This window comes from Carassius gibelio, chromosome B10 (assembly GCF_023724105.1).
Source record: "Carassius gibelio isolate Cgi1373 ecotype wild population from Czech Republic chromosome B10, carGib1.2-hapl.c, whole genome shotgun sequence".
NCBI lineage: Eukaryota > Metazoa > Chordata > Actinopteri > Cypriniformes > Cyprinidae > Carassius > Carassius gibelio.
In genome coordinates, this window is record NC_068405.1 from 4,954,055 (window position 1) to 4,975,272 (window position 21,218).

General features: G+C 38.1%; 2 protein-coding genes across 5 annotated transcripts; one reads left to right on the forward strand and one right to left on the reverse strand.

The window, feature by feature from the left end:
• The first annotated feature begins 2,074 nt into the window (after nt 1–2,074).
• On the forward strand, nt 2,075–9,567 carry LOC127965980 (carbonic anhydrase 14-like). Of its 2 annotated transcripts, XM_052566759.1 has the most exons (11): nt 2,083–2,322; nt 4,740–4,772; nt 5,984–6,154; nt 7,053–7,195; nt 7,354–7,446; nt 7,562–7,628; nt 7,705–7,862; nt 7,940–8,066; nt 8,894–8,947; nt 9,215–9,308; nt 9,460–9,567. In XM_052566759.1, the coding sequence occupies exons 1-11, from the start codon at nt 2,214–2,216 to the stop codon at nt 9,545–9,547; spliced, it is 1,137 nt and encodes a 378-aa protein (XP_052422719.1). In that variant the 5' UTR covers nt 2,083–2,213; the 3' UTR covers nt 9,548–9,567. The 2 variants fall into 2 exon arrangements, with proteins under 2 accessions (XP_052422720.1, XP_052422719.1); XM_052566760.1 differs by lacking the exon at nt 4,740–4,772 and having other exon boundaries at nt 2,075–2,322.
• Nucleotides 9,568–12,421: 2,854 nt separating this feature from the next.
• On the reverse strand, nt 12,422–19,429 carry LOC127965985 (gamma-secretase subunit Aph-1b-like). Of its 3 annotated transcripts, XM_052566764.1 has the most exons (7): nt 18,939–19,423; nt 18,472–18,642; nt 17,974–18,047; nt 17,771–17,893; nt 16,170–16,297; nt 15,596–15,719; nt 12,422–14,026 (listed from the first exon to the last, which is right to left on the reverse strand). In XM_052566764.1, exons 1-7 carry the CDS (start codon nt 19,049–19,051, stop codon nt 13,998–14,000), a joined length of 762 nt encoding a protein of 253 aa, XP_052422724.1. In that variant the 5' UTR covers nt 19,052–19,423; the 3' UTR covers nt 12,422–13,997. The 3 variants fall into 3 exon arrangements, with proteins under 3 accessions (XP_052422724.1, XP_052422723.1, XP_052422725.1); XM_052566763.1 differs by lacking the exons at nt 12,422–14,026; nt 15,596–15,719 and adding an exon at nt 15,741–15,968 and having other exon boundaries at nt 16,094–16,297; nt 18,939–19,429; XM_052566765.1 differs by lacking the exons at nt 12,422–14,026; nt 15,596–15,719 and adding an exon at nt 15,756–15,968 and having other exon boundaries at nt 18,939–19,427.
• Between the last annotated feature and the right edge of the window lie 1,789 nt (nt 19,430–21,218).

Consider the following 21,218-nt stretch of genomic DNA (forward strand, 5'->3'; position numbering starts at 1 on the left):
ATTACCTTCGGTCCCAAAAAGCTTACTTGATCAGTGCAAATTCCAATTGCTAGTTCCTGTCTCCATTTTGGGGGGATGCTTATCTTGGTCTGAGTACCTAAAGAAATCATACAAGATCAGGGCTTTTTCTGTGGTCAGTATGAAGAGTGTCCACACACTTTAACGTCAGGTATGCATCTTTCTCTTAGATTCATCTTTGAGAAGTTGGTGTCTTGTATTGATTTGATAGCTTTGAATTGGCTATTTAATTGGCATAATACATACATAAATTGTTGCATTTGATTTTATTCGGAAATCATTTTCTCAAGTTGACTAAGTGAAGTGAAGGCTGTTACTGCAAATCTGCATCCAGGGTTCAGTACATACTAAAGCTCAGGTTAGATAAAGCATGGGCACATCAGATGAGAGTTTAGATTTCTGACTAATCAGAAGTTGTTATACAGTTGCATTAACTGAGGGCGGGGGGGGGGGGGGTGTCTCTGTTTTATTCGAGTTGTACACTGTTGTATTTATTCTCGGGAGCTGGATAAATGGTACTAGCATAACCTCTGATTGTTGTTTGAGCTTTATAGTTGGGTTTGGTTCACTGAAAGTGTATGTGGCACCACCATTAGAGCTTGAGTAAGAGACTCTGATGCATTACTGTTTGCAGTCATGACAAATTTGGACTCCCTTGTTTGCTTTTGAACTCCAGTGTTTCTCAATCTTAGTCCTAATCAAACACATCTGATTCAGCTCATTGGCTCGTGAGCAGAGACTCTGAGCTGATCTGGGTGTGAGTGATGACGGGGCATTTTCAGGTCACTCCTTTCAGTTCACCAAACCGTTGAACGAGGGGTTTCTCGCTCTTTTGGAGGGCACTAGATCTTTTAACAGGATTCAAATCTTTGACCTGATGACTGATAAGAACCTCTCTGTGAATGACAGCTTGGTCACCAGTAAACTGGATTTATATCCTTACAGACACTGCTAAAGAAATGCCATTCTTTACCAAAAACATTTAATTTTAGGCATCCATATAATGTACTTACAGCCAAACCTACTCAACTCTTACAGTTACAACACAAGCTCATTAGTTCATTTTCAAAGAGATCTGTCTAATATATAATACTGGTGGATAATTCTGAATGCTTTTAATCATTTCTTTAATTTTCCTACTTTACAAACTCAGTAAATAATGTTAACATGGATTACAATTAGAGGTCAATTGAAGTGGCAAGAAACATTGCTAATTTTTATTTAAGTGGTCCTCTGGGTGAATGAAATTCAGTCGAAATGTTCTCTTTCTCTTCCTTTTTCTTCTTTCGTCTGCTTCCCTTAGAGGTGGTCACAACAGATCATCCATAACACTGGTTTAACTGGTCAACAGATTTAACACTGGCTTTACACCGGATGAAAACCAGTGGAATCATTTGATAAATATTCAGATTCTGTTTATTAAATTTGGTTATTGCAAAATTGCTTATTTATAGACATTTTCAGATTTTTTTTTATTTCTTATTGTTATTATTGCATGTTGGACTTTAATTATGCAAAACACAAATAATTATCTTTAAACCAAACTCAGTGCTATCTGCATTTTGTAAGACATATGTGTAAAGAGTTTGAAAAAAAAATAGTTTTGAGAAAAGCACATTGCTAATTGTTGAAATTGTAGGAAAAAAATAATGGATTCAGATTTTACTTTTTTCTAAATTTGTACACTCAGACACTCAAATGTTTGACTAGTAAATATGGAAAAAGAGTCACTTTTTTAACCGGCTTCAGGAGATTTGGGAGTTTTCTCAACTTCTTTTTTTCAGTTTATACAACAAAAAGTTGAGAAAACTCAAAAATCTCCTGAAGCTGGTTGCCTTAAAGTTTTCTCAACTTTTTTTTTCCCAGTGTGTGCTTTCACACAATTAGCTACTCAGTTTGTAGCTTATTCCCACTGAACTTTGACCAAGGAAGGAGGGAGGCATGTAGAGAGAGAGAGAGAGAGAGAGATTTGCTTACACTCTAGCTCTAAGACATGGAAAGCGAGAGAGAGAGAGAGAGAGAGAGAGATGTCCTGGAACCTTGAGCAGCTCGAGCACTGTGATTGGTTTGTTCTGTGAAGCCCCGCCCCCGGTCAGTGGACCCCTGAGTCACTAAAGCAGAGGCTGAGATGCTGTGTGTGAATCAGAAACAACACCAAGTTACCTGTGCAAAACTCTAGTGCTGCTGCGGTCAGCATGCTGCTGGATATACTCCTCGTCCTTCATCTCCAGATGCTAGTCGTAGCATCTTCATCCTCCGCTGAGGAAGAAGAGAGCAGTGAGAGGGATGCCCAACACAGTAAAGGTGAGCAGATCTGCCTGTGTCTGTACAATCAGAGCATCCATCAGTGTAACTGTGTGTAACTGTGTGTAAAAGAGCAAGCCTGCTGCTTCTCCAGACTTTATTCAAATGTTAAGGAAGTAAACGGAAAATTGGAAGTGCTGAAACATGCGTGGCATCAAGTTTTATATTTAAATAATGAAGAGGTTAGTCAAATATTCATAGACAGATTCAACAGACAAGACCATACAAATGAAAACTTGTTCAGTAAAAAAAACCTGTAAATGATGAAAGTGTGATTAAGATCTGTTTCAGCAGAGTTAAGACTGTTGACTTTGGGTGGTTACTGGCTTTCATCTATATGTACGGCTCTCTGATTTTAACACAACAGGTGATATGATGATATCCACATAATCTCCATGAGCAATTATCAGCTCAACAGCACCTTGAGCATATAATCTGTTATATGATGCAAACACTTCTTCACAAGATTTGCTGATCGATGATCAAGGCGTGTATTTACTGCGGTATGTTGCTGTAGTTAATGTTTGATTGGCTTATTGTAAAAAAAGCCCATAAAGCAAGATATTATTGATAATGAGTGAATGAGGATACAAAGAAACAGCAAAGAGGAAAGTCCTTCATTCAGGGTCACTTGAATAGTGCAGAAAATAAATACAGAGACAGAAAAGACAGAAATAAAGAGAAGACCTCCAGGAGAGTAACATTTTTTGCATGCTGTGAGTCAATGTGACACGTTGATCAAATATTCCTGGATGGCGGTACCCATGAGCTGTCTGTGGTTGGAGAGCGTTTGGTCTACGTGCCGCTCGCAGTGTCCCAGCATCTCCAGCTCAGCTGATGATGTCACTGCTTCCCATAAACACACATCCTGATTCTGACGAAAACCTCACCAACACAGAAATCAAAAATAAGATGGATATTTTTGTGTTTTACTCTACGTAATACTGCACAAAGTGTCAAGTAAGTCTAATCCGCTGTGATTTGCCTGGCTCACTGTTCAGAACTGCTGGATATTCTCTGTATGTGTAAGCATGGGTAAATATGAGCATGGGAAAGATTGTCCAGTCTCAGGAATGAAGTCATCAGTCGGAATAATGTATAAAACAGCTTTGCCACATGAAAATAACTAACTCTAACTATGATATAATTAATAAAAAATCACATACAAACTCACATTTCAAAAAAGCTATATTCTACCGTTTTAAAAGAGTTATATAGAGACAAACTAGTCAGAGTCAGTGTTAATGTTAATGTGTTAATGAGTGCAAGCTGCAGAGAAGTGAAACTAGAAGCGTCATGCAACGGGAGAGTGATGTAGTTATGAATATCCAGCAGTTATTGTCCTTGACATTTACAGTAAATCATGGATTAGCTCTTATTTCTCTTATATACTTGTTTTAACGACTTCTACCTGTTGCAATAATACTTGAATGATATGCTAAATGTTTCATAATCTTTCATTCTGATTCATATTATGACCTCAGTTAAATATGGCCAGAAGTGACGTTCAGAACTGAGAAGAAAGTGGTGATGAAATCATTTTTACTCAGAAATTAGTAATAGACTTCACAATAAATGACAAAGAAACAGCAAATTCCGAAGTAGAAACACTGAAAATGTATTTTCTTGGAAGATATTCAGTAATAATCAATTGCTTTTCTTGCAGTTTTTATTTTTTTACTCAGTGCTGAAATCTCTGTATTTGGTCTGATTTTGAAATCTGGGCGGTATGGGCTTCTCTGGCCGTGGCTTGAGCTGTGAATTGTTCTGTTTTAGCGTAGCAGGCTGTACTAGCATTAGCGCTGGTGTAAGTGAGCAGCGAAGCACATAAAGCTCTCATTCACTGAGCTGATGAACGAGGGATTGTGTGTGTGTGCTGATGTGTGTGAAGAAGGAAAAGATACTGTTCTGTTCTTACAAACCTGTTCTCACGGTTCCTTCATCTACCTGTGCCTGCTCCAAATCAGTTTGTCCCATAACAGTAACAGAACATTATAGCAGCATGTTAGTACAGTAATCTCAGATATTATTATTATTAATATGGTAATTTATGTAGTACACTAAAAAGTTTGTTGAAGTTCACCTAACTAGAAATCCAAGCTTCTGCTTCATAGTCTTCATGATATTTGTAGTTGATTAGACTTAGGATCCTGCTTGGAGTCTTGTTTTACAGAGAGTTACCAGAATTTCAGACCCTGGAGCACAAAAACAGTCTTACGTCTCTGGGGTGTATTTGTAAAATACATTGCATGGGTCTTAATTATTGATTTTTCTAAAATCATAGGGATATTAAGTAAAGAGCATGTTCTTTGAAGATATTTAGTAAGTTTCCAACTGTAAATATATCAAAACTAAGGGACTTTTGGACAATTTTCTCGGTGTTCTTCCCTGACACAGTGTCTGTCCATCTCTTACAGGTTCTTCTCATCAGCAGCACTGGGGTTACCATGGTAACTACACACTGTAACCACACACATTCAGTTGTGAATCTAACTCACAGTCAGTCTTAGTTAACACTGTGAGTGAAGGGAAGTAGAAGGGGAAGTAGACTAAATTCTATGTTCATTTAATAACATAAATAAAAATAATAATGCAATCAGATTCACAAATTAAAATCCAGTTTACAGTCATGGAACTATGCAATAGTAGTAAGAGACATTAACATGTGCATAATACAAATACATAATCAGTAGATACTGCTAGAAACTGTGTGTTATAACATGTCTGATATATATTGATCTAGAAGGTGAAACATGGGACAATGCACCAGTGTTTCAGTGATTCAGAGACTTACTCATAAACACTCACATCTTTGTTCCCGTGTGAAACTGTATCGGATCAAATTTATCGAGTCATGAATAAAAGTCACGTTTTATACTAACTGCTAAAGGACCAAAAGCTAAAACAAAGGAATGTAATCAGACATTAAATGTCATCTCACAAATATTCTAAAACAAATAAAACTTAAAACAACATATATATATATAAAATTGTTTTTCAGAAAGATTAGTTTACTTTAGCACATATTGATGGTAAAGTGTGTGAGTTTACTGCTTTACTGCGTGTCGGGTGTCAGTATCAGATCTTGTGATGTAAGCCTTGTGTCCTTTGACAGTCTGTGTTTCCATCATGAGCTTTTCAATCACTTATTTGTATTGTATTTTAACCGAGCTGTGCAAGTTCTTGGCTATACTAGTTTGCTGCTCACTTTAAACATTACAGATTGTAATTTGCTCAAAAACACAAGTCACTAAATGACCATTCAGAAGAAAACAAAGCAAAAGTTGGCAATAGTCTCAGCAATTCATGTAATGCAACAATGTTTTATCAGTGAGACTTTATAATAACCTATAATATAAGACGAGTCATATAAATCAACGTGTGAAAAACAACAACTGTTTGTTAGTTAATGTATTAGGGTTAGGGTTGTTGACATGAACTAGCATGCATTAGTAAATGATGGACTGTTATTGTGTGTTTCTACTTTATCTGTCTTTTTATGTTTATTATAATGCATTGTTATCAGGCTCTGGAAAATGGCCTTGGGTTTTAGAAAGGCAGTATACAAATAAAACTTGTGTAAAAATGTCATCAGTTAACTTTTAAATAAAATGATATTGTTAAGGCTGTTGTGTGTTAATGATTTCTTTGTCTGGTTCAGATCAGGACGCCTGGTTATCTGCGTTTGAACACTGCAATGGAAAATCTCAGTCTCCGATCAACGTAGACACTCATAAGGTTTCCTTTGAGTCCAGACTGCCTCGGGTTAAACTGGAGGGGTACGATCTGACCGACTCTCACACTCTTACCCTCATCAACAACGGACACACACGTGAGTCCAGGCCCTCTCACACCAAACACAATCAGACTGAACTGTTCACACCAGAGCGGCACATGTGTTATTACATATTTATAAAATAAAGAAACAAGCATGATTTCAGTTCTGTGTGTTTTGATGATGAAAGAGGAAACTATTGTTAGTTTGCACAAGTCTCCTTTTTTGTTAGATATCTCCTGTGGAACAAACATTAACAGTAAATATATAGTGTAAATACAATATACTGTAAGTAACACTTTTATTTAAGGACCAGCTCTCACTATTAACTAGCATGCGTGTTACTAGCAGATTGGCAGTTTATAGTGCTTATGAATCACATCAATGCCATATTTAAGATCCCTGAATGTGACCCATACCTAAACTTGAAAACTATACATTATTACCAACAATTAATAAGCATTAAATGAGTTTTTTTTTTAATTAGGCAAGAGAGCAAATTCAAGTATGGCCTTCTTTCGTGCTGTTGTTTTTCAACAAGCAAGACGATAAATTGAGTAATAAAGGTTTTAGACAGATTTTTGCTTCACCAAGATAATTGTTACAAATTAAGTCAAAACAGAATCAATCATTGCATCTTTTGTTTTATATCTTAATGCATGTGGTTTTTGACAGAGTCAGTTGAGTCAGTGACTTAATCATGTTTCATTCTTGTAGGAAAGAGTGTATTTCATCAGATTAATTGAGGAAATGGTGTTCAGAAAGTCAGTTTTACACTTTATACCAAAAATGTACCATTTTAAAGACAATGCTTAAAATGCAAACACAGTTTATGGACTTTATTTACCATTTGTTTTTGCTGCTGACTTAAATGCCATGATTAAAAGAGCGTACTCTATTTGAAGGAATGGGTTGTCAGAAATGAAAACGCATGTTGTGTGTGTTCTTCCATCAGTGCAGCTGAGTCTGCCGAGCAGCATGCGTATCACGAGGGGATTCGATCAGGTTTACGTCGCAGCCCAGCTTCACTTCCACTGGGGAACTAAAGAAGTCCCTGGCTCAGAGCACACCATAGATCATGTTCATTTCCCTGCCGAGGTGAGCCGAGCTGAAGAAACACACGCTTTAATGCTCTCTCTAAATCCAGACATCCATTTAGAGATCATGTAGTTGGCCCAGTCTTTCCAGAACATGAGTTGCATAATGTGTGACATATTGCATGAACACATGCCCACCCCAATTTCCTCTTTCCTCAGATCCACGTGGTTCATTATAACTCCAAATACTCAAGTCTGGCGGAGGCTGCCAGTAAAGCGGATGGACTGGCAGTGTTAGGAGGATTCATAGGTGTAAGTCTTCTGGCTGCACCAAAGTTTTCCAAGTAAAAGAGTATGGTTTGATCAATCCCAATAAAGTCTTTGCAATGCATTTATTAGTATCTCCGTTTGACTTTTCCCTCAACAGATTGGCCTTCATGACAATGACAACTATGAGAAGATCCTGTCTGCGTTATCAGACATCAGCATAGAGGGTAAGAAACTAATAACCGTCAACAATGAACACGTCCAGCATAAAGCACCAGCCTGATCTGATGCTCTTGTTTTCAGAGTCAGACACTGAGATTCCTGGGTTTAATGTGCGTCATCTTCTGCCGGACAGCCTGGACAGGTTTTATAGGTACAGCGGGTCGCTCACGACCCCTCCGTGCTTTCAGACGGTCAGCTGGACTTTGTTCAATGACTCCATCAGAGTCTCAAGAAGACAGGTCAGACTATTCCCACGAGAGCATCATGTCATTTACAGCCCTCGCTCATCTAAACCAGTCTTGTTTCTCTGTATTAGCTGGCAGCTTTGGAGGACACACTGAAAACTGAACACAACAAGCTTTTGTCCAAAAACTTTAGAGCTCCACAACTTCTGCATGGGAGAAAAGTGCTGGCATCTTTCCACACAGGATCCACTCCAAGAAGTACGTGCAGTCTGTGCTAGGCCTTTTAGCTCTTTATACCTTATTGTGCTGCAGTTTACAGCTGCCCCATGATTTGTTTTTGTCTGGATTTATTTTTAATAGAAACACAAAAAGGTTACATTATCGAATGAGGCGTATGTGTGTACACTGACAAACATCTCGGCGGATGTGTACACTGAGATTGTTTTCACTTTTTTTTCCAAACTCTTTCATTTTGTACATAACTGACATACAGTCTATAATAATGTATTATGCAATTGGAAAAAATGTTGTTCCCTGTATCTTTATCCTATTAAAAAGGTTTAATAAGTTAACCTTTATTTAACCAGGCAAGTCCATGAAGAACAGGTTTTTATTTTCAATAACAGTCTGGCAGGAGAATTAATATCCACTGAGAAACACACAAACTTATTACAACACATCAACAGATTAAGCCAGGTGTTTTGAAGTTCGGCGTTGTGTAATTGTTTTGAAATGACGTTGTACAATGTAACACGTACACACAATAAGAATGTAAGTAGTTAAAGACATTTGATATAAAGTGGCTTCAGAGCTACCGTTCAATCTAAATGTGACTTGGTTTAATATTTATTATTTAAAACAATGCCAGTTACTTCAAGTTAATATTCAGTTAAACTGCACACACTCAGATTCAGATCATGACACAAGCTTTGAAACGCCGACACTGAATTAACATTACTAGCAGAATAATGACTGTGTTACAGCAGGAAGTTCATTGGTTGTTACTTGTTTATTTCCTGTTGAAACAATCTGTACTGTACAGTCAGTATGTATTAGTGAATGTATATTTGTGTTGTGTTTTACAGTAGTCAGTGAAGCTCCATCTGAGACACAAGATAATAATATAATGGAATCTAACGGTAAGAATGAATCTTATACTGCAGGACATAAAAACTGTTTATTTCATAGTGCTAATATGGTTTAATTTTCCATTTTCCGTCCTTACTGAAGCTCTCTCCCTGACAGCAAGCAGTTTCGGCCCAGGTCTGGCCCACATCTGGCCCACAGGGATTTCATGCGGGTCAGATGTGGGCCGGATCTGTGCCAACACTATGTTGCTGTCTGGGGTGAGTGACAGTAAAATGAACACAATATAAACACGTTTAAAGGTTGTTTTTTTCTCACAGGACAAATTCTGGCGATTATCTTTGGGGTTCTGTTTGCTGTCACATTGCTGGTCTCCTCTGTGTACACATATCGACAGAGGAAAAAATACTCAAAGTACGTTCATATCCATCTCTGGTTCATCACCAACTCATTTGACTTAATTCAGTATTTGTTCGTAAACTTTTAATACTCTCTGCTTTTCAGAAAGCAGACACAGTACAAAAGACTAAACACGCTTTTCTCTTTTGTCTCTTTTTCTCTACAGGTTTAAAAAAGACTCTAAGCAAAATGTTATTTATAAACCAGCTGCCGTTGAAAAAGACAAAGATCAAACCTCTGTTACTGTATCATAAACCACATATTTATCCAGAAACTTGTTTTGTCTTGTTTGAGTAAGACTTTGAAAGAAATTGTTTGCAAATTAGTAGAAATGGCTGCATACAGTAATGTAATATGTTATTACATACCTGGGAAAAAAAGCCCAAGCCCAAAATGAGTAAACACTAAGCTTTTAATTGTCTTTACCACAAATTATTGGTCAGGAAATGAGTAAAATGTAAGCAAATGCACTACTTAAAAACCTACTGCCGTCTCAGAAAGACATCAAAGACAGAATGAGGTTTTTGTCAGAACATGAGACGTTTGATTCAGAGGAGAGCAGAGATTTGTGGACTGATGAATCATGATAAATCATGAGCCGTGGTGATGCAGCAGAGATCTGGGGAGAGATATGATGATGATATATCTCTAGCACAGCAAAGCATGGAGGAAGACATGGCGGTGTGAGGAGCTGATCTCTGTGAAAACTCAATTAATGCATTTACATTAGGCGGGGGTTTGACTTACATTTGGGGGATACATAAAGCCATTCTGCTTAAAGAGGCAAACCGACACAGGAAGTGCTCATATTACCAAGTCTTAGACATTGTTAGACATAGTACAAGCTAGAAAAAGAAGTAATAAATAAAGAGAAAGTGTTTTTTTTTCTTTTGTCCATGAAGCCAAGTAGCTTCGAAAGAGATGAGTTTTTAGCTGTCGCTTGAGAATTATAAGAGATTCCTGATAGGGGTGGGAAGATCATGCCACCAGCCAGGAACGGAGAAGGAGAATGTTCTGGAAAGTGATTTTGAGCCTGTGATGGTACCACGAGGCGTCGCTCACCAGCAGATCTCAGACTTCTGGAGGGGATGTAGACACGTGATAGTGAGTGAAAGCAGGAGGGTGCTGAGTCTGTGGCTGTTCTACAGGCAAGCGTCAATGTCTTGAACCGGTGGCCAGTGTAAGGAGATAAAGAGAGGTGTAACACGGGCTCTTTTGGGCTCATTGAAGACCTGTGGTGCCACTGCGTTCGTTCATTTGTAGAGGTTTGATTGTGCTTGATGGAAGTCCAGCCAGAAGAGCATTGCAGTAGTCCAGCCTAGAAATGACCAGGCCCTGGACAAGAATATGTGCTGCATGCTCCGTTAGGAAAGGCCTGATCTTTCTGATGTTGTGCAAGATTGAGCAGTCTTAGCAATGTGGTCTTTAAAGGTCAGCTGGTCATCTAAGATTACACAGAGATTTCTAACCAAAGTTAATGGGGGTAATTGCAGAATAACCTAGCTGGAAATATATATATATCCATATATGGTCATTTTGGTTGATGACCAGTATGACCAAACAAACAACACCTGAGGGTTAAAAAACCAAAAGGGGAAGGCTAAGTAACATCCTAAGATACTATATGTGTGCAGTTATTGCTAAGTTTCTGACCAGTGATTTGTGATTAAAATGATTAAGACCATTAAAATTACTAATGTTATGTCAGGTTTGATATTGCCCACTTTTTCATTTTTTTATTTTCTTTTTTGCCCTGTGTGTATGTGTCTGCATTTTTTTTTGTACATAAATGTCAAAAAAAAAAAAAAAACATTTTTTAAATTTTGTCATATTATACATCCACCTACAAGATGTCTATAATGGTTTTCTAACAGTATCTGAGCAGAACCTAGTTTAGATATAGACAGACCCAGATAGTAACCACTGTCTCTCTCTCTCCAGTCAGACTTCAGATACTATACTTGAGTCTTGACACAATTTCAAAATTGTAAGTGTATAATGACTCGGTGAAGCCATGTTGTTTTCAGTCTATGTCAGAACAGACTGTTATTTACTGCACGAAACACGGTCCAGAACACTAAACATTCACACGCGGACTCCTGTCAGCACCAGCAATGTTCGAGATCATTAAACTTTGAATTTGGAAAAGCCATGAGTTAACTTGTGTTATATATAAGTCATGACAGGTCATGTAGAGGTGAGTATTTCAACACAATTCTGTTGAAGACTGACTGTGAAGCATGCAATCGTATGCATTGGGCGGGTCACGGGGTCAGTTCTCACATTTCAGTAAGATATTTATTAAAGGGCAGAGGTCACATGACTCAGAGCCTAAAATCCACAACTAACAAGTCAAGTGATTGAATGCACATGAGTGAATGCAATAGCTAACTGCTGAAACAGATTTTACAGCATTGATTTGGTTAATGTCACTTACCAAAAAAAAAAAAAAAATTACATTAAAGATATAGTTCTCCTACAATTTACAATTCTGCCATCATTTCTCATCCTCATGTTGCTCTAAACCTGTAAGAGTTTCTGGTAACACTTTAGTGTAAGGACCAGTTCTCTCTATTATTATCGAGTTGTTTATTAGCATGCATATTATTAACATATTGGATGTTTATAAAGAATATATTCTGTGTGAGCATATTCTACATCTCTAATCCTACACAATACCTGAACTTAACAACTATTAATAGGCAGCTAATTAGGAGTTAATTAATTGCGCCTTAAAGTGTGACTGAATTTATTTCTTTACACAGAAGTAGATCTTTCGGAGAATGTTAGTAACCAAAGAGTTTTTTTCCCCATACAATGAAAGTCAATGGGATCCAGAAACCTGCACACTTTCTTCAAACTATGGTTTTTTACATTCAACAGAAGAAACTCAAACAGGTTTAGAACAACTTAATGATGACAGAATTGATATTTTCGTCTGAACTATCCCTTTAATCTGCTGTGCATATGATACCCATTTACTAATGTAAATAAACTGGACATTATTTTGCAATGCTCCACAAACATCCTTCTAACCTTATGAAAACTAATATTTATGATTCACATAAATGTGTAGCATATATTCTAAATATTTAGCTTTCCCCCAAAATAACTCCACGAAACATCCATGAAATGATTACCAGGGTTTGTTTTATATTTTTGTCAAATCAATTTTGCATATGAACAGTAATCTGATTCTCTGTTTGGCACATCATATTCTTAGAAACTTTATAAAGCGGCATTAAAATGTTTCATTATTACAAGAAGTCATTTTGTACTTGAAATACAGGAAAGCACCGAGTTATTGTGTCCAATATACAGAACAGGCCGAGAGCTCCATCTGTATGTAATGTAGACCAGAAACCTCTCCCAACTTCACTGCGGTCTGTGATGTACCGTAATGAGCGTGTGCTGGATGAGCTTTCAGGATATCAGACTGGAAAACGCTCATGTGTGAGTAAATGCAGTGATGTTAGTGTGCTGGGTTAGCAATTAAAGCTATGTTAGTGTGACTCACTGATGAGAAGACAAGTGTGGATCTACATTCAGCAGCGCAGAGTAAGTGTCCGATAACACGTCTGAAGCACATGTGTGACCCAGAACCACAAAACCAGTCATGAGGGTCCGCTTATTACAATTGAGATTTATACATCATGAATAAATAAGCTTTCCATTGATGTCTGGTTTGTTCGGAGGACAATATTTGTCTGAGATGCAACTATTAGAAAATCTGGAATCTGAGAGCGCAAAAAATCTAAATATTGAGAAAATCATCTTTAAAGTTGTTTAAATGAAGATCTTAGCTATCATATTACTAATAAAAAATTAAGTTCTGATATATTTACGGTAGGAAATTTACAAAATATTTTCACTGAACAATCTAAATATGCTAATAATTTTTAGCATTAAAGAAAAATTGATAATTTTGACCCATACAATGTATTGTTGGCTATTGCTACAAATATACCATAAAAATATATGTAAATTATGACTGCATTTGTGCTCCAGGGTCACATATGAACACGGACAGAAGATTCTGTTAGATATGGAAAGATTGCATTCAATTGTCAGAAAAACATTGAAATTTTAGTTTTTCAATTGCTTTGTGATTCCTGTTCTCTACAGATGTCTAATGACTATACTGATGAAAACGATCACCAGGCATCAATCTGTCCTGCATAATTACACAGAAATGGTTAAGACATTTGTTGTTTGAAAAAGTAAAAAGTTATCCTTCCACAAAACATATAATGTGTTTTAAAATGTACAAAGCTATTATGAAAACTCTTCAGGGTTTTAAAGGCAGTGAATGGAAATGCTCTGGACTTCACACATGTATGAGTGCAGTAATAATGAGAAGATGAGTAAAAGAGGGTGAAACTGATGCTCTGTTTGATTCAGAACATACAGGACCTCAGCAAATACAAGTCAAAACTACAAACATTCACAAGAAGAGCTGGACAATGATGCTTTTAAAACACAATAATATTAGAGATCTGTCTTATTGATTTGCATTCAGATCAAGCTATTTACAGTGTTTCTGTGAGTCTGATGGCCGTCGGCCCCGTGGAGATGGCTGATGCTGGACGGGACGTGTCTGGATCCCCTCAGGGTTTGAGCTGGTGATCGGGCTCTTCATTCACTCCAGCTGCAGACTCAGTCCATCTGTCGTCCTAGATCTCACTAGGCATGACCAAAACCATCTTAGGACGATTCCCCCTCCGCTTTCCTGCCTGCAGAAACAACCGAGAGCAGACACAATTAGACAGACCTTTCAAGGGCCTGGCACTGTGTGTCCAGTACTGCACTGATCAGACACAGACACCTTTGAAAGACTTTTTAAATGTCTTTTTATCTTCAAATATGGTACATTGAGGTCTGACAAGGAGAATGACTTGTGTTTCTCTCTCATGCACGTGTACAATGATCCGCTGTAATTACGACAGAGTTCACTCACTTAATTGTAGGGGGCTCCAAACACACTTAAATACACTAAATTACACAGAGCAGCTTTACAGGGACACTCCACTATTTCTGAAAATAGGCTCATTTTCTAACTCCCCTAGATTTAAACAGTTGAGTTTTACCGTTTTTGAATCCATTCAGCTGATCTCTGGGTCTGGCGGTAGCACTTTTAGCTTAGCTTAGCATAGATAATTGAATCTGATTAGAACATTAGCATCTCGCTCAAAAATGACCAAAGGGTTTCAATATTTTTCCTATTTAAAACTTGACTCTTCTGTAGTTCATCTGTAGTTCTTTATTTCTGTAGTTCATCGTGTACTAGGACTGACAGAAAAAAGAAAAGTTGTGATTTTCTAGGCAGATATGGCTAGGAACTATACTCTTATTCCAGCACATGGGAGCAGCAAAGTTCATTGATTATTTAAGTTTTAAATTGAAAAAAATATCGAAACTCTTTGGTCATTTTTATCTATGCTAAGCTAAAATTGCTACCGTCAGATCCGGAGATGAGCTGAATGGATTCGAAACAGTAAAACTCAACTGTTTAACTCTAGGGGAGTTGGAAAACAAGTCTATTTTCAAAAATAGTGCAGTGTTCCTTTAAGAATAAAGTAGAAAATATGTTGCATTCACTATAAAAAAAAAAAAAAAAAAAAAAAAACACTTTAGAAAAGGGACAAATTCTCACTATAAACTAGTTGCTTATTATCATGCCTATTATTAATATATTGGCTGTTTATAAAGACTTCTTACGAGTTCCAAATTCTGGATAAACTCAACCCGGGAGCATATTTGTAATTTTATAATTAAAACAATTTTTAGCAGTAAAAATAAAACTGAGAATTGAGAAAGCGCAGTAAAGACGTGCAAATAAATCAAACATCTTCAGACAGGTTCTTTATAAACAACTATTTCAAATACATGGCATACTAAAACTGCAATAGCGTGTCCTAAACTCATTCTCAATAAAAATAGTGCGTATGCTTATTATGATTATTACAGTATTATTATTTCTTCAGCTGATCTGAGCCTGTGGCAAGAACTGCCATATAATCAGAAAACACCATCATCTTTCAATTTACTTCAGTGCTCTTAGAATTCAATCTTAAGTTCTCAAATTTTTAAAGAAATGTATAAGAATATTCCTATGCACAGTTCTTGGAAAACCACAAAAAGGAAACAGTCAGGAAACGTCAGAGGAAACAATATAATGTATATATAATGAATGAGTTACAGTGTTTTTTACTAAAGTCTAAATGACTAGAATGATTGGAGTGGAGTTTGACAGCCCTGCTCTTAGGCTGATATCTGTAAAGTGTGTGAATGTCCTGTCTTACGTGTGCAGACAGCACTGAGGCTGTGTAGTGATCCTCCAGAGGAGAAGAACGCCCAGACGCCCATCAGCAGCGTAATGACGTACACAGGAGGCAGACTGCCCTCATACAGCGGATTCAGCAGCGACTGACACAAGGGAAGACACAACACGTCTTTCAGACCAGGAGCACAGTAAGTGGATCTGAACTGGACACATTTCATATTTGAGATGCATGGTAATGGATGATAAAAACAGGACCGAAGTCTCTGAGCAATAATGCTTCCTGGGGAGAGTTCACAGACTCAAATAACCCGAGCGGTGTGTATGAAAGTGAAACAGTAGTGTGATGCTCTGGTAATGTGAAGCTCTCCTGCTGCATCCAGAGGAAACATCACCTTAAAAGAAAACAGCACCTCCATGTGATCTCACACTTCTGGGGTAACTTTACACCATCACAAGCTCCAGCGCTCAGATGTACATTCATCAAGCTATGAGAGTCTCTAACGACAGGATTTCTAACCTGAACCTGAGCTGACTTGAGGTTGATGTGAAGGATGGATGTGGACAGTGAAAGTGTGTGTCCATGTGAAGCTCACCAGGCCAGCGACTAACAAGTGTAGGGAGACGACGGCAGCGATGACCCACCAGCGGCTCTTCTCACAGCCCTCGAAGAACAGCACACCCCAAAACGTGTGCAGCAGCGTCAGCGCCAGCGTCATCAGCGCTGCAGACATCAACACACTGCATCACCTACAGCCAAATATACTAAAACAACTAAATATACTAGAACTCGGCATGTGTGACCCTGCCCCACGAAAGCAGCCATAAGCAGCACGAGCATATTTGTAGCAATAACAAAAAAAACATGGCATGTGTCAAAATGATCAAGCTTTCTTTTATGTCAAAAATCAGTAGGATGTTAAGTTAAGAACATGTCACATGAAGATATTTAGTAAATATCCTACTGTAAATATCTCAAAACTTAATTTTTGATTAGTAATATGCATTGCTAAGAACTTTGTTTGGACAACTTTAAAGTTTTTCTCAATATTTAGATTTTTCTGCTCCCTCAGATTCCAGATTTTCAAATCGTTTCTCAGCAAAATATTGTCCTCCGAACAAACCACACATCAATGGAGAGATGATTTATTCTGCTTTCAGGCGATGTATAGATCTCAGTTTAGAAAAATTGACCCTTATTTGTGGTTATAGAAAATTGTACATTCATAATGAATTTGTAAATGGAGTTATAAGATTTCACCAGGTCCAGAAATCACTTTAAATTAGTTTCTTTCTTTTTTTAAATAAAAACCTGGCCCAGTTAAAAACACTGCCCTGAAGAAAGATGTGTCTCCACTACTGAATACATCTCTTTCTTGTGTCTTTTTTTGAGAAAGAGTTTCATCCAGGTTTGAAATGACATGAAAGAGAGTAAATGATGACAATTACTGATGATCATTTGTTTCCTTTTAATAAACCACAAGAGATTTTAAACCTTCTGGACTAATGAACTTTCAAACTAAAGGATTTTACATTATTATTTTTTAATTTCCCCCCAAAATGATTGCACTCTCAAATAGCAGTTTCTAGTCAGCACTTCAGAAATGAATAACTCTCATGATTTTTCCAGGCCTGGAAACCACAGCTTTATAATGTCCTGATATTCCTGGGGTTTTCAGGACTGTGGGAAGCCTGTTATTATAAACATTTAAAACTGTGTAGCAGTGTAGTAATATATAACAATATTAAACCTGAAGAAAAACAATTAAGGAATAAAACGAACCAAAATTAAGTGAACAAAAACAATCAGAGAGTTAGGGATGTCTGCCAAAAAGTTCTTACATTAGCATTATGATTATAAACATAACATGTAAATTATAATATTTAAAAACTGAACCAATCAAGAACCTTTCATCTTGTTTTTCAACGCTAGCTTCTATATTTAATGGCCAGATCCAGGATAAAATATGAAAGTAGTGTTGTGTTTTTCACACAAATCCATTTTTGTGAGTGACCTCTGTCACCATCAGGGGTCAACCAAGTGATTATTAAATAAAGATTACATCTTTCCCCAACAGCAGGACTGGTTTGTGTCGTTTGCCAAGTGCTCTGTCATATGTTGACACACAAACAGCACATCTGAAAGCGTTGGAAACCGTTGATTACTCATGGCCCATGAGGCTTTGCAGGAGCTCACCTGCTGTAATGAAGTAATACTGTGAGTCTCCGAAGATGCCGACCGTCCCGGGCCCCAGAGAGTCAGACAGGACGTTGATCATCGAGAACGCACCACTCATGATCCCAAAACCCAGCCCGGCCACTGCACACAAAACACACACGAGCTGACACCGCTGAGATCCTGAGAGCCACACGACACACAACAACAGCCACACACTTTACCGTAAGCCATCTGTCGCACAGAAATAGCTGACGTGTCCTCATCACTGATGGCTGCCAGACCCTCGGTGGCCTTCCTGATGATCAACACAAGAGTAAGAATGAACACGGTCACCTGACAGCAGGGAAACTGCTCCAGTTTGACATTCACAACTAAAACACATGAAGCAATCTTTATTCCTCACAACAGAATCATGGCATCTGTTCTGTCACTTTCGTAACTTAAGGTAAGACCGCACAGGAAACATTACTTTTTAATGCAATGCACAACTTTGCTTCCATAACATTACTTTTGAAAAGAAAACATACAAAATACACATTTAGCATTTTCAACTTGATTGTATCCAATCTTCAGATTTCTGTTCTGGAAGAGTATGCACATAGGTGCACATTTAATTAGATACTGCCTCGTTTGCATATATAAAGAGTTTTTCTAATGGAAACTAGACTGAAGGTTTGTGCTGCTGGATTTCTTATGTATGGTGCACATCAGAGTGTCACCTGAGCAGTCTGTAGTAGGCGAAGCGAAACACTTCCTGGAGCAGGACCGAGAAGAAGACCCCAAAAATCAGCAGGTCCCTCTGAAGCCTGAGATCCTGCGAGTTACTGGCCTTGATGGAGATGAACCACACCAGAGAGGACAGGAGCAGAGACAGCAGCCAGAAGAAGGCCCTGAAACACACACACACACACACACTTCTGAAGACCTGACACATGCCATCAGCAACAACTCTACAACACAGACACTTTACAACTCCATTAATGAACACTCAAACAGAAATGGCACGGAAACGAGGATTATACTTGAATGTTATGTTAAACACATAAAGACAGATGTCTGTCCAGTATCTGATTGTCTCTTCCAAAGAAGTACAGAAGAAGAGGCTAGTACCACGGTCCTCTGGTGTGCTCAACGGAGTTATTGGTGAATAAATATAAACATACTGAGGTTTGATCACGTGACTCACCCTGCGATCAGAATGATGACTCTTAACGGGTCTCTGGCGATGGTGAACACAAACAGAGAGAAAGCTGGACCGAAAGCGATGAAAGCACATCCAAAAAACACTGCCACAGTCATCCTGATGAGACTGTCCCGTCAGATAATGATCAACAACAGATCTCTGACAGAACCAGTCCAAACCTACAGCACTGCTGGGACACTAAACTGAGACTAAAACAGAGAAAGTTTAAACCTGATCTTCTCATCAGCAGCCGCACAATAACACACAGAAATCACAGTATTAATCTCATATACAGACAGATAAAGAATCGCGCCGTCAGAGCTAATCAATCCGAGTAACGTTATATTCGCGCGGTTTATATCGTTCTTCAGCCAGCGCTTTGTTCGGTAACATTTTCAAACTTGATCATCAGTTTCTCTTTCCCGAATTAAAAAACACACGCGACACTTCCGAGAGCTTTTGTTTGGTGTAAAGATCGGGTTGCGCTTCCGGGTTCACGTGACGTGCGTGTCTGCGCACTTCCGCCGCTGCGTGACGCTGTGACAGTGATAATAGGAAGATAAAGAAAATCCAGTTGCATCTGTACCATAGACAATAAAAGATCTGTACATAATGTAGCACGTTTCAGTGCTGTTGTTCCAGTCTGGTCATGTAAACACTTTGTAATCATTGAGTTTAGTCAGTAACGGTCCCAAACTGATGCCCTGTTGATGGGACAGTCCGCAGACACCGATGAGAGCAGTCAAAACTAATGAACTGGTGCAAATGCAAACATGAGAAAATAAATGTTCTTGTAAATGTAGACCTAATATCTTGTTTAGTAGGTTACAATAAAAATGGAAGTGTCAAACAAGTGTAAATTCTTGTTTACATAACATTTATGGTTTATTTCTTCCTCTATCAAGCCACCAGCACTAGTGTGTTTCAGTGTGATTATATTGACAGTACTGTTGACAGAATGAAGGCACATTACATGTCATAAAGTTCAGTTTATTCATTTTTATTTGTTGTCTTGGTTATTGCTCTGCTTATTCAGAAATCAAGTCAAGTCAAGTCACCTTTATTTATAAAGCGCTTTAAACTAAATACATTGCGTCAAAGCAACAGAAGAACATTCATTAGGAAAACAGTGTGTCAATAATGCAAAATGACAGTTAAAGGCAGTTCATCATTGAATTCAGTGATGTCATCTCTGTTCAGTTTAAATAGTGTCTGTGCATTTATTTGCAATCAAGTCAACGATATCACTGTAGATGAAGTGACCCCAACTAAGCAAGCCAGAGGCGACAGCGGCAAGGAACCGAAACTCCATCGGTGACAGAATGGAGAAAAAAACCTTGGGAGAAACCAGGCTCAGTTGGGGGGCCAGTTCTCCTCTGACAAGACGAAACCAGTAGTTCAATTACCTGGGGTTATGTTTGTTTTCTTCTAAAAGAGAAGAAAAGTAATCGGATCTAGCAGTTTTTAATGCTTTTCTGTAGGACAGGTTACTTTCCCGCCAAGCAATACGAAATACCTCTAGTTTTGTTTTCCTCCAGCTGCGCTCCATTTTTCGGGCTGCTCTCTTTAGGGTGTGAGTATGCTCATTATACCATGGTGTCAAACTGTTTTCCTTAACCTTCCTTAAGCGTAAAGGAGCAACTGTATTTAAAGAGCTAGACAAGAGAGAGTCCATAGTTTCTGTTACATCATCAAGTTGTTCTGAGGTTTTGGATATGCTAAGGAATTCGGATACATCAGGAAGATAACTTAAAAAGCAGTCTTTTGTGGTAGAAGTGATGGTTCTTCCATACTTGTAACAGGAAGTAGAATGTACAATTTTGGCTATATGAAGTTTACACAGAACTAAATAATGATCTGAGATATCATCACTTGGCTGAATAATTTCAACACTATCAACATCAATTCCATGTGACAGTATTAAATCTAGAGTATGATTTCGACAACGAGTAAGTCCCGAAACGTGTTGTCTAACACCAATAGAGTTCAGAATGGTCTGGCATCGTCATGTTGGAAAATGCAAGATCTTCCCTGAAAGAAACAACGTCTGGATGGGAGCATATGTTGTTCTAGAACTTGGATATACCTTTCAGCATTGATGGTGCCTTTCCAGATCACACACTCATGCAACCCCACACCATCAGAGATGCTTCTGAACTGAGCGCTGATAACAACTTGGGTTGTCCTTGTCCTCTTTAGTCCGGATGACATGGCGTCCCAGTTTTCCAAAAAGAACTTCACATTTTGATTAATCTGACCACAGAAGAGTTTCCCACTTTGCCA